The 12761-nt window shown below is 39.6% G+C and overlaps 1 protein-coding gene across 2 annotated transcripts in view; it reads left to right on the forward strand.

Annotated features, from left to right (window-relative positions):
* sh3kbp1 (SH3-domain kinase binding protein 1) overlaps positions 1–12761 on the forward strand; it is a 46197-nt gene that overhangs the window by 16721 nt on the left and 16715 nt on the right. For both annotated transcript variants that reach the window (XM_084939746.1, XM_084939747.1), the window contains exons 3-7: positions 5140–5254; positions 6859–6965; positions 7775–7910; positions 8084–8160; positions 9196–9291. In XM_084939746.1, coding sequence (XP_084795872.1) covers positions 5140–5254; positions 6859–6965; positions 7775–7910; positions 8084–8160; positions 9196–9291 — 531 coding nt within the window. The remainder of the gene's footprint in view (positions 1–5139; positions 5255–6858; positions 6966–7774; positions 7911–8083; positions 8161–9195; positions 9292–12761) is intronic.

A 12761-nucleotide genomic window follows, 5' to 3' on the forward strand; every position in this document is an offset into this window, starting at 1 on the left:
CAGGGCTGAAATAAGTTCAGAACTACATTTTTCCATATTTATTGTATCACAAAAGGGTTAAATGTTTAAAGCACTATATTCAGTTCACTTTTACTTATATTAGTACTAAAATCACAACAGCAGTCACCTCAAGGCGCTTTATATTATAAGGTAAAGACCCAACAATAATACAGAGAAAACCCCACAATAGTCAAATAACCCCCTTTGCAAGCACTTGGTGAAACTTGGGGAAAAACAAAACACTCCTGCTTGTCACCAGACAATAATGCACTTAGTGGAGACATCTTGTATCACATGTTGGTAGTCACATGATTAAATTACATATACAGTAAAAGATGGATTGAGGTAGTGTGATGTCAGTGATTGGTTTTAGAAGTCCCTTTTTGATTAGTGTTTTCATTTCCCCAAAAAAGTGAGGGATACTGTGAGACCACATACGAACTTGCTTTTAGCCAAGGAGAATTTTTAAAAACAATAATTATTCCACATCCATTTATGGCCAAAAATGAGTGATCGAGACTGTAAATTCAGCAGGAAAGTGTTTACAGAGGTCAAAACAAAAAGGCGTTTTCCCATCGTCACCTGGTGGTTTTCAGAAAGCAGGTTTAAGACACTTGTGTGTTTTAGTGTTTTGTATTGACTATGATCTATGACAAATGGGAAAAAAATAACCACTCTAATGCTGTAGCATGTGCATTGGTTGTGTATTGTACCACGAAGAACATTTGCAAGTGCTTAGGAAAAGAGAAAGTACAAAAGATAAGTTAAGTGAAAAAGCAAAATGAAAGAAAGATTTAAGAAACACAGGGAAAGAAAATATTTAAGATGTCTTTGAACATTTCTTCTCTGCCATCGGAGGGCATTATTATAAAGCTGTGCTCACTCTGTAGTTCAGCTGAATAAGAAACAGACACCAGAGCAGGAAGTCTGAGGTTTAACAGCTGCTCCTGAGTTGAATGTCTTATTTATAAAAGGATAATATGAAACAAGTCGATGGACGTTCAAGGAATATGTTGAGCTGACAGTGCACTTACCATAGACAGTATAAAAGATGGATCTAGCCACCATGATGCTACCCACTAGTTTTGGACTTGACATTTTGAAGCTTTAAAGTTACGTAGATGAAAGATGGCTGTGCTAACTTATCAGCTAAACTGTACTCAAACTGCAGGGGTGCCTCACTGAAGCACAAACCTCTTGGATGGTTTGTAAAACACAGAAGGACGTGATATTAGTTGGATAATCAAGAATTCAAAATAGCACACAGTGAAGAGGTTCAGTTTAATAACTAAAAGTTATTAAAGTTACAGGCATGAAAAATTTAAATATTTGTGAATATTTGATATGGAAAAAAACTTTATTTAAACCCCTTGAGTTCCTATAACTATAAATACATATATATATTTAACTTTTGCTGTCTGGAGAACAGTTTTTGTTCAGTACTTCACTTTTTAATTAGCCACTTCCTGTTTAAAGAGAAGCACACAAGCCACACGCCACTTTTTAATTGGCCTCTAAGCAATGGGGATCCAGAGTCTTTTCTCTGCTGAGTGATAGATAGTGTTTTATAGTTGGAAAACCAAGACAGAAATCTTCACCACCATTTTCAGTCCCCATCCTATTTCATTTCAAAAATGTCTCTTTTTTGCCTCAGATAAGCTTCAGCTGTTGTTGAGGAAACATCTTCTCATGTTGATATTTTTGGATCTCAGAGGCTCATTAAGGCTTTCACGCCAAACCAGGCAACGCACACCCAGATTGTGTCTGAGAGGTTGGACTGAGTCAGTGTACCCGGGCCCGTCTGCTTCGCTGAGCTGCGTTCGCCACAGGCCAAATGTGTCATGATGAATGTGGTGGGGAGATGTGAACCATTGCGTCTAGTTTCCCAGGATCGCTGTGGTTACTGCATCTCCCCGTTTGCCGTCTCCTTGTCAGCTTGCTTGTTGATTTTTTTGTCAGTCGGCGTATTGGTCTGCTCGCCTCTCTTCGGCTTATCTGATTAGTTTCGCGTGCTGTCTTGTGATTTGTTATGAGAGTGAAAGTCACAGGGAAAGAAGGGGGGGTAGTGTTCTGTTTGTGTCTGCGCAAGTGCAGGTACACAGTCAGGGTCACCTGGTTACTGACAGCTAAAATACTTCTGCTCACAGCAACACACACAGACATATATATATATATATATATACAGGGAGTGCAGAATTATTAGGCAAATGAGTATTTTGTCCACATCATCCTCTTCATGCATGTTGTCTTACTCCAAGCTGTATAGGCTCGAAAGCCTACTACCAATTAAGCATATTAGGTGATGTGCATCTCTGTAATGAGAAGGGGTGTGGTCTAATGACATCAACACCCTATATCAGGTGTGCATAATTATTAGGCAACTTCCTTTCCTTTGGCAAAATGGGTCAAAAGAAGGACTTGACAGGCTCAGAAAAGTCAAAAATAGTGAGATATCTTGCAGGGGGATGCAGCAGTCTCAAAATTGCAAAGCTTCTGAAGCGTGATCATCGAACAATCAAGCGTTTCATTCAAAATAGTCAACAGGGTCGCAAGAAGCGTGTGGAAAAACCAAGGCGCAAAATAAAGCCCATGAACTGAGAAAAGTCAAGCGTGCAGCTGCCAAGATGCCACTTGCCACCAGTTTGGCCATATTTCAGAGCTGCAACATCACTGGAGTGCCCAAAAGCACAAGGTGTGCAATACTCAGAGACATGGCCAAGGTAAGAAAGGCTGAAAGACGACCACCACTGAACAAGACACACAAGCTGAAACGTCAAGACTGGGCCAAGAAATATCTCAAGACTGATTTTTCTAAGGTTTTATGGACTGATGAAATGAGAGTGAGTCTTGATGGGCCAGATGGATGGGCCCGTGGCTGGATTGGTAAAGGGCAGAGAGCTCCAGTCCGACTCAGACGCCAGCAAGGTGGAGGTGGAGTACTGGTTTGGGCTGGTATCATCAAAGATGAGCTTGTGGGGCCTTTTCGGGTTGAGGATGGAGTCAAGCTCAACTCCCAGTCCTACTGCCAGTTTCTGGAAGACACCTTCTTCAAGCAGCGGTACAGGAAGAAGTCTGCATCCTTCAAGAAAAACATGATTTTCATGCAGGACAATGCTCCATCACACGCGTCCAAGTACTCCACAGCGTGGCTGGCAAGAAAGGGTATAAAAGAAGAAAAACTAATGACATGGCCTCCTTGTTCACCTGATCTGAACCCCATTGAGAACCTGTGGTCCATCATCAAATGTGAGATTTACAAGGAGGGAAAACAGTACACCTCTCTGAACAGTGTCTGGGAGGCTGTGGTTGCTGCTGCACGCAATGTTGATGGTGAACAGATCAAAACACTGACAGAATCCATGGATGGCAGGCTTTTGAGTGTCCTTGCAAAGAAAGGTGGCTATATTGGTCGCTGATTTGTTTTTGTTTTGTTTTTGAATGTCACAAATGTATATTTGTGAATGTGGAGATGTTATATTGGTTTCACTGGTAAAAATAAATAATTGAAATGGGTATATATTTGTTTTTTGTTAAGTTGCCTAATAATTATGCACAGTAATAGTCACCTGCACACACAGATATCCCCCTAAAATAGCTAAAACTAAAAACAAACTAAAAACTACTTCCAAAAACATTCAGCTTTGCTATTAATGAGTTTTTTGGGTTCATTGAGAACATGGTTGTTGTTCAATAATAAAATTATTCCTCAAAAATACAACTTGCCTAATAATTCTACACTCCCTGTGTGTATATATATATATATATACTTTTAGCTCCTCTTTTATTCGAAAGGGGTCTCCACAGCAGGTCGCACCACATATTCGATCTGGCAGACTTTAAGTCCGTCTGCCCTTTTTGATGCTACCACAGTAAGAAATATGTCTCCTTCACCTTAGTATGAAACTGGTAATATTTCAATGTGTCAGCCTATGGAGCCATCTACGTGACAGAAAAAAAGTGAAAAAGCGTCATAGTATTATATTTAAATGGCTTTTATTTACTTAGGCAGATTCCAGTTTCTTGTGACACTGCATCTGTTAGTACATTACGTTAATCATTCAATGTTCAAAGCAGAATAGTGAAGAGTTGCAAACCTTGTACCACAAATTGCAGGATATAGCACCCAAAATGCAGACACTGAAGGTGGATAGATTTAACAAAAGGCAAGGTGTCCGTAAGCAGTTGCCATAAGTCCATAAGCAAAGAGACAGATATCCAAAAGGCAACTTATTAAATCCCAAAGAGCACTGAGGAAACATGGGGAGACACACAGGGAGGATTCACAGCTACTGTGAGAAAGACTGAAGAGAGCACTTTATACACAAGGGTTTGAGTGCAGGAGAGTAACGGTATGCAGCTGAACCTAATTTGGGCAACAGGACAAAGGAGGAAGTAAAACTAAATGCAAGAGGCGAGTGACAAATAACTACTAAAGTAAACCAGGAACTAGATAACAACTAAAACCAGGAAATGAAGAGACGTGAATGAACTTAAGAGGGGGGAGGGGGGAGGCAGTGAAAGCATAGAATACTAGTGAACAAATGAAAGTCAACAATAAACAATAAATACAACTTAGCAACAAGAAACCATGAAGCATCTACAAGTTGTGTGTAAAAAAAAAAGAAAGAGTGTTTTTGTTCAGTATTTTTTGTTTCTAAACTTTAAGACTTGTTCAAAAATCTAATATAATTCAAGCACATTTTTCTGTTGAGCACCACAGCGGTAAATCGTGTCTCGTGACGATGTTTCATCCCATAATTTATCCCTAGCAAATGCCCAAGTGACTGTACATGACATCACGGTCTGTTTAAGCTGTTTGTCTTTCCGTTTGAGTGAAGCGACAGTCTGGAATACGTAAAAACACAAATCTATAATAAATTTGATATTTACACTGAATCACAAGCGTTTTTACTTGAGCCAGACTAGGTTGCATCATATTAAGCAAAATTATTGTTGACAAATGGGATTGCTTTTTCTTTTTTGGCTGTGAAAATCTGTAATTCTGTTTTTTTTTTTTAAAGCTGGCATTTAGACAAAGATGCTTTAATACTGTCATTTATTAAATCCTGGCTGGTCTTATTTTTAACGTATATACCTCTGTAACCTACATTTCTCTAACCTGTGCTCCTCTCTCTATAGGAGATAAAGAAGGAGGGGAAGAGGGATGGAGGACAGGCAAGCACAATCAGACCTGACCTCGCCAACGGCAGTGCTAGCCCCGTGCTGGACTCCACCGTACGACCAGGCAGGAAAGGTACTCGGCTCTGTCTCCTACATTCATACACTGTGGTCATTCAGTAGCTTTAAGGCTTCAGGCCTAAATATAGATCCTGTTAATGTGAGGAAGGATTTGGGTCAAGCACTGCTGAGCATGTATACACATACTAGACAGTCACTATATGCTCCAGGGTAGTATGTGTGCATCTATATTGGAGTCACTGGATAGGTAATTAGCCTATTAGTGTCATGGACGGATTACTTTGTTTGGCAGTCAATTAAAGAGAGTTCCATTCATAAGATAGAGACAAAAGATGCAGGATAAAGGGAGGCAGGTAAACGTTTTGACAGAATTACATGAACGAATGAACAAAAGGCGCTGGTGTGCACAAGCAGGATTATCCAAACAGAATTCCAAACAAGGCCAGGTCTCAGGGAAAAAAATCCAAATTCAGGCAATTTGTCCAGGCACGAGAAAGCTGACAGAAGACACACAGACAGGCAAGGAAGGTGGTGGATAAACTCAACAAATTAACAAACAACAAGGAGATCAGGAGGGCTGTAAATACAGAAAACTAAGTGAACACAGGTGAAGCTAATGAGAGTGAAGCTGGCAATACTGAGTGTAAGAAAATAACAAAGAGGGGAAGTAAGACAGCAGGGATACACAGGGATACTCTTACTTATTTTAAAGTCTTATTTTCAAGAATTATGTAATTCTTGAAAATAAGACGGGAAGTAAGAGTAAGTATCACACAAAAACCACAGTGATAATGGCGATAACCAAAAACTAAAGGATGCTATTGTAAGAAATGACCACAAGAAAACAGTATGAGCAAAAAAAGAATCTCAAACTCACGCTGAGTCAAAACAGCTTAAAAATGACAAAGTAGAGACAAAGAGATATAAAAGATCTTAAAAAGCTTCCAAACAACTGCAACAAGACAATGAGGGAAGGAGAAGAAGAAGATTTGAAGCATAAACATAATTGCATACACAGCACGACCACACAATTTCAGTCTGGGTGTTTTCGTCCTATTAAGGAGGAGTGTGATACAAATAGCAGCTTTTAAACATTTTTTTTTTCAGGTTAACAATTGGCGTTACTCCAAGAACCAGTATTAAATTTAATACATGGTTGTACACATTCGATTAATATGCTCCTCTTGTATTCCACATCTCTTCTTTATAATCACTATCTTTTGAACCAGCCTCTGTAAATACTACACATGCTTCACATTGAAATATAAGGTGAAGAAGACTGACACCTTGTGGACAAAAGAGAAGGTGCAGGGTCATGTCTTAATGTCCCAGCTGCTGTAGGATGAGTCAAGAGTAATGAGCAGGGTAATGAGTGTAAGGCAAACAACTGCAAGGCCAGTATGAAGTGCTTGGTGTCAGTAATGGTTAGGCTGCCCTCTAGCTAAAAGGTCAAAGGTCGCCATCAAAGGCTTCAGTCATGATGGCTTTTAATCAGTCTGTAACACCTGCTTAGTCTCTGTAAAGCACTGATTACAGATAAGCGTGTGAGCTCATTATGTTACATGTACGTCTTAGATATGTCTACATATAAACTGTGTGTGTGTGTGTTCTCTTTCTGTTTATGTGGTTGTGGTGGCTGTGTGTATGTGTGCTGTGCAGGAGAGCAGATCCGTAAACGAAGATGTAAGGCTGCGTTTAGCTACGTTCCTCAACACGAAGATGAGCTGGAGCTGAAAATAGGAGATGTGATTGAGATCATAGCAGAGGTGAGAACTACATTATGAGCCTACAATGTAAAACCAGAAAAAAGGATGCAAAATAGCATAAAAATAAAATTTTAGGTTATAGACGACAATCTCACATTAAGGTCCACATAGTAGTTCTGGAGCTTTCGGGCTTTCTCAGAAGAATGAGCTTCACAGTTATAATAATGGGTAATGAGTGCGGCAACGGACTGGCAACCTTTTTATGCTGTAGCCAAACATTTGCCATAAGACACCAAGGAAAGCTCCAGGCTTCCACCCTGAATTAGACATGTACGAGTACTTGGTAGCCATTTCTTCACAGTTTAAAAACTGAAAGAAAGAAATCGTGTGTGTGTCCCCGTCCCTTTTGAAAAAGAGTAAGAAAATTTAGCAAAATATATCTACTCAAGTGAAGTCAAATTTTTAAATTGCCATGTTAAAAAATGAAATGTAGGAAGAAAATACAAGAAGCTGAAGTTTTATTTCATCAAATTCACAACAAGAAAGAAAAATTAGATAAAATAAAATGTATTTTTAAAAAATATTAAAAATAATTAAATTTTACTTTTAAACGTGTACATTTATATATTTATATTCTTTTAAATAATTAAGATGTTGAAATTCTCATGTTTTCTTTATATATTAGTTATTTATTCTTTGGTGATCACCACAACGCTGCCCTGTATTTCAGAAAAAGCTTTTTTTATGCTTTATTGTTTGTAAAGAACATTGTTTTTTTCCACTAATTATATTTAAAGGAGTAAATCTATGTATATCTGAGTGTATAAACGCGTGCATCTTGTCCATGTTGTGTAACTGTGTATGTTCAGGTAGAGGAGGGCTGGTGGGAGGGAGTTCTTAATGGGAAGACTGGAATGTTTCCCTCCAACTTCACCAAAGAGATCCTCACTGATTCAGAGACGCCCTCTTTGGACTCACAGGAGGAGAACCGCAGTGGACGCACAAGTGAGTTACAGCTAATCAGAGGGTGGGGACATATCTATATTTAAAAAATCCATCACTGCTTCTGATTACAAGATTTATTTATTTTCAAATCTTTTAATTATTTCATGAAATCAGCCCTTTTTGCATTGCTGCAACAAACTAAGATGTGTTGTGCATTATTTGTGTGTATGTAGATAAGGACAGCCCAAGCAGTGAAAGCGACGGTGGGGACAGTCGGTCAGAAACAGGGTCAGAAATCCCTCCCAAGAAGGTAATCAGTCAAATACTTGTGCATTGAGTGCTACCTCATCACACTACAAGCTTCCTTGGGGGGGTGACCTCCTCTATAAAGTCAGCCATGAAATTAAAAGTAGGCAGGATGGTCACATTTGTTTTTCAAAGCCTGCTGTCTTTGGGGGTCAGGGGAATACAAAGTGCAGATTCTGAATCTTTACAAAGACTGCATGACAAAATCTGTACTTCCCATAATCCTATGCGCATCCTCTGACTGCTCAGAGACTGCTGGTCGGCATGAGAGGCATCTAAATAATATAATGAGGATGGTTATAGTAAGCTAATTATTAGCACTCCACAGCTAGTTTGTCCATAAATTTGTAGGTTGAGTTAAAATTAATAGCGACCATTTTAATTAAACATAAATTATATCTCAAGCTAATTTTTAGTGAATGAATTTATCTTCTTCCCATTTTTTTATTTCAGTATATTAACTATGGCTCAAGGGAAAGATAAAAGAAGGGTAAAGATGGGAATATGTAACAACTTTCTGGTAATTTAAACACTAAAAAAATGGTATCATGTTCAAAGCAAAGTGGTAAACTACTCAACTCAAGTTACAGTCAGAACAATAATCACAAAAAAATAAAAGGATCCCATGAAAAGCTGGAAACTCTCCTAGGCATTCCAAATGTTGTTTACTCTCTGTGGTTTATACCACACGGAGACACTGCAATTGAATTAATATGAGCTTCATGTAAGGTCATATTAAGGTATAACATCAGTCAGCAGCACAAACCGATCTAGTGTTCCTAGCACCTGGCCTTATTTTGGCAACAGAAATGTCTGGAACAGAGGAAGCATACAGACAGACATAACAGACGAGGATTATGATGCAGGGGTGGTAACTCTGAGTACATTCTGAGTCATAGATGGAGAAATGAAACTTTACAGGGTCAATGCATGAGCACAAAGGGAGCTGTTGTTGTTTTTCTTTCCTATTTATGATTTTGGTTGGACTGCTCCTTTAAAAGATAATGCTGTTTTTCATTATACCCTTTAAACCCCCTAGGGTCAGCTCAGAGGGTTTGGCTTTGGTAATATCTTTAAAGACCAGCCCATCAAGCTCAGGCCTCGCTCAATGGACGTGGACTCGGAGGTGGACAAGGTGAGTCACGCACACCCAGCTGTGTTTGTGTCACTTATGTTCACTTCCTGGAGACACACAGTAACAATAAACCAAGTAATCAGTCTAAAATTAAATGACTAGCACTATGGGGTCTGTTTTGTCCCCACAAGGCAATTTAGTAAACAGGTCCCCACAATGGAAGTAATACAAGTATACACATTCTGCTTTATACACTCTATTTTATAGACTTTTTAAAAAATTATCATCAACAGCAATGAGGGAAGGAAGTCACAGCCTTTGGGCCGCCCCTTCCTCAGCTTCAGTTTTACAGCACAGGAAGTGGTTTTATGTTAACACACATGCACACACACACATGCACACACATATCCTGTAGGGAATTGGCAAGCAAAGCAGAAGTGAGAGCGCAGCAGGGCAGACAGAGAGAGCAGGAGAGGGGAAGGGAGTTGAGACAGCTTTTCACTGACGTCTACATATTCACGTCTACTCTCCTGCTGCGTGAGCTGATGTAGCAAAGCCTGGTCCGAGTTTAACTGGAGACACAGAAAAAGACGGTAGGGACGGGTTTTGTCGGCGTATTTTTGGAGGGTAAGGAGAGGGCTGTGCCCTCCTTATTCATTTTATTTTTATCTTCTGCATATTCTTCTCTTCTTCATTGGAAATTAAACAGCGTAACAACATAAGGCCAGGTGAGGCAGGAGTTTTATGCAATGTATGTTTTTGCTTTTCACACTGTTGTCAGCGAGTTTTGTAAATATTTCTCAGGGAAATACAGAAAAAGAGATAACGGCCACCAAGAAGACATTTCTGGGGTATTAAATGCTACAAAATTGATGCTTGACATGTTGGGATGACAATGGAAGGGTTATGGATATAGACTTAAAGGGCTAGTTCACCAACAAAGCAGCCTAAAAGATGATGGTTTTATGTGTGTTTTATGCTAAAGAGGTGTTTGGGATACCAAAACGGGGGAAATATAAGCAATAAAAATATGATTTTTTATTTTGGCTCCTGTTTTAAACCACAAATATTTAAAACTGGACATAAAATAGTCCAGTTTGTAGACAGCTTTTTGAACTGAAAGCCAAGGTAACATCACCCAACTTTTTTTGGCTTAATAGTTTCCATTGAAGGATATGGTCTTGGGTTTGTCTGTCAATTTATTGTAAATTTTAAAACATTTTAAAAGTGAGATGTCTAAACAGTCAATCTTGGTGAACAGGGCTGGTAATTAAAGTGAACTTTAATGGCAGTATTAGTAAGAAAATGCTGGCAATCAATAAATGTAAAAGTCTTTATTAAAGAAAAACAGAAAATGTTAACTTGCACGCCAAGAACAGTCAGCAGCTAAAAATTACAGATGCAAACAGCCTGAAAGTGAAATGCTGCTTAAACATTCATTAGGATGAAGGTAGAAATAAAGAACATTAACTATGTCGATGAAGGTGTGTTTAAAGAGCGTAAAACGGTCATTAAAACCAGCACACTGGTCATCAAAGCCTCCTATTTAGCAGCAGACTGTGCGTGTGTGTGTGTGTGTGTATGTAAGTGAAGGATGTTTGTCAGCCTGCCCTTTTAGTGGGAGGCTGTTATGCTGCTTTATGGTGAGACTCGTCTCTTCACTCAGTAATGAGGCTCCAGAGGAAGCGTCAGGAGTATCCATTTGGGTGAGTCACACGAGGCCGTGTAACTTTTCAACTGAACGGTCGGTTGTTTGTGCGTGTGTGTGTGTGTGTGTCTGCGACTGAGTGGTGTGGCTTGCTGCACAGACGCAGAGTGACCACATGCGAGTTTAACGCAGGTGTTTATAATTTGGATTATTGCCATTGCAGCAAATGGAAACGCTTTTCTTAGTGTTTGTTCAGCGGTTCCTCTTTTTTTTTTTTCATTGCGGTGACTCAAAGTCACTCAGGCTTGACATCAACTGTCACCTGAGAAAAAGTCATTGGATGTGAAATAGAAACCAGCGGGAACCTTCTGATGCGAAAGAGAGACAGCAGAGACTTGGTGCATTTAAGCATGCAGTATGGTCAAGACGAGCTACTGAAGTTCAAATTAACCGTGAGAATGAGGAAGAAAGGTGATTTAAGTGACTTTGAACATGACATGGTTAATAAATAACTGGGAATCCCCTGGGTTTTTTCCAAACTAGCATCTCTAGAGTTTACGGAGAATGGTCTGAGAAAACATGCAGTGAGGGTCAGTTCTCTGGGTGAAAATGCCTTGTTGGTGTCAGAGGAGAATGTCCAAACTACTTCAAACTGATGGAAAGGCAGAAGTGCACATTGAATGTTGAAGCAGATGGGCAACAGGAGCAGAAGACCACAACGGGTGCCACTCCTGTCAGCCAAGAACTAGAAATTGAAGCCATTTTTTATTCTCCAAATTGGACAATAGAAAATTGGAAAACTGTTGTCTGATGTGACCAGTCTTGATTTCTGCGGCAACATTTGGTTGGTAGGGTCAGAACTAAGCCTAAACAACACGAAAGGATGGATCCATCCTGCTTTGTATCAACGGTTCAGACTGCTGGTGGTGTAATGGTGTGGGGGGATATTTCCTTACCATAATTTGATCCTCTTAGTACCAGCTAAACATCATTTAAAACACCACAGCCCACTTGAGAGTACTTTTGCTAATCATATCCTTCTATGACCACAGTGAACTCATTGTCACTGTGGTCATAGGGCCTCCACAATCACCAGATCTCAGTCCAATAGAGCACCTTTGGGATGTGCTCCCAACAAATCTGGAGCAACTATGTGATTCTCTGAGGAGCGTTTCCAGCCACTTGTTGAATCTATGAGATGAAGTATTAAGGCAGTTCTGAAGGCAAAACGGGGTCCAGCCCAGTACTAGTAAGTATACCTGACAAAGTGGCCAGTGAGTGTATGTATGTGAGTGTAGGATAACATCTTAACATCAAACTTCATCAACTCACACACTGGTTGGAGTCACTGAAAATATATTTGAATGGGCCAAAGTATCAGTTGGGGGTTTTGGCCAAAAAGTGAATCAGCTGTAGAACAATGGAGGACACAACATAATTAATTGCCAGTTTGCCAGTAAAAGCCCCCCCCCAAATAGTTCCTGTGCACAGCTTTTCTTAGTGAGATGGTGAGACAGATAAATAAAGGACTTTTTGCTGTCATGTAGCAACACTCCAAATCAAATGTATTTGGCTAGTTTTTGGGTAGATCAATAGTTTGTGGCTCTGAACTCTGAATCTGATATGGATACGATGATGACATGATGATATTTTAAATCCAAGAGTGCAAACATCAGCTTTGGCCAGGTTAACTGCAACTTGACTGGTTGGCTTACAATTTTTGCAGCTGCACAGCTGTAAATGTAAGTGTTTCTCTGCAGGAAAGCAAATACAGAATTGCTCCTTATATTAAATAAAAAGTTAACTTAAGTGGCTAGAAGTTTGTTAAAACCACAACCCCAGCTATAAGGTCCACTTCCTCTTCTTGTTGGTGATGTTGACT

Source organism: Perissodus microlepis, chromosome 9 (assembly GCF_051167445.1).
Source record: "Perissodus microlepis isolate ML-2025 ecotype Zambia chromosome 9, ASM5116744v1, whole genome shotgun sequence".
NCBI classification, from domain to species: Eukaryota; Metazoa; Chordata; class Actinopteri; order Cichliformes; family Cichlidae; genus Perissodus; species Perissodus microlepis.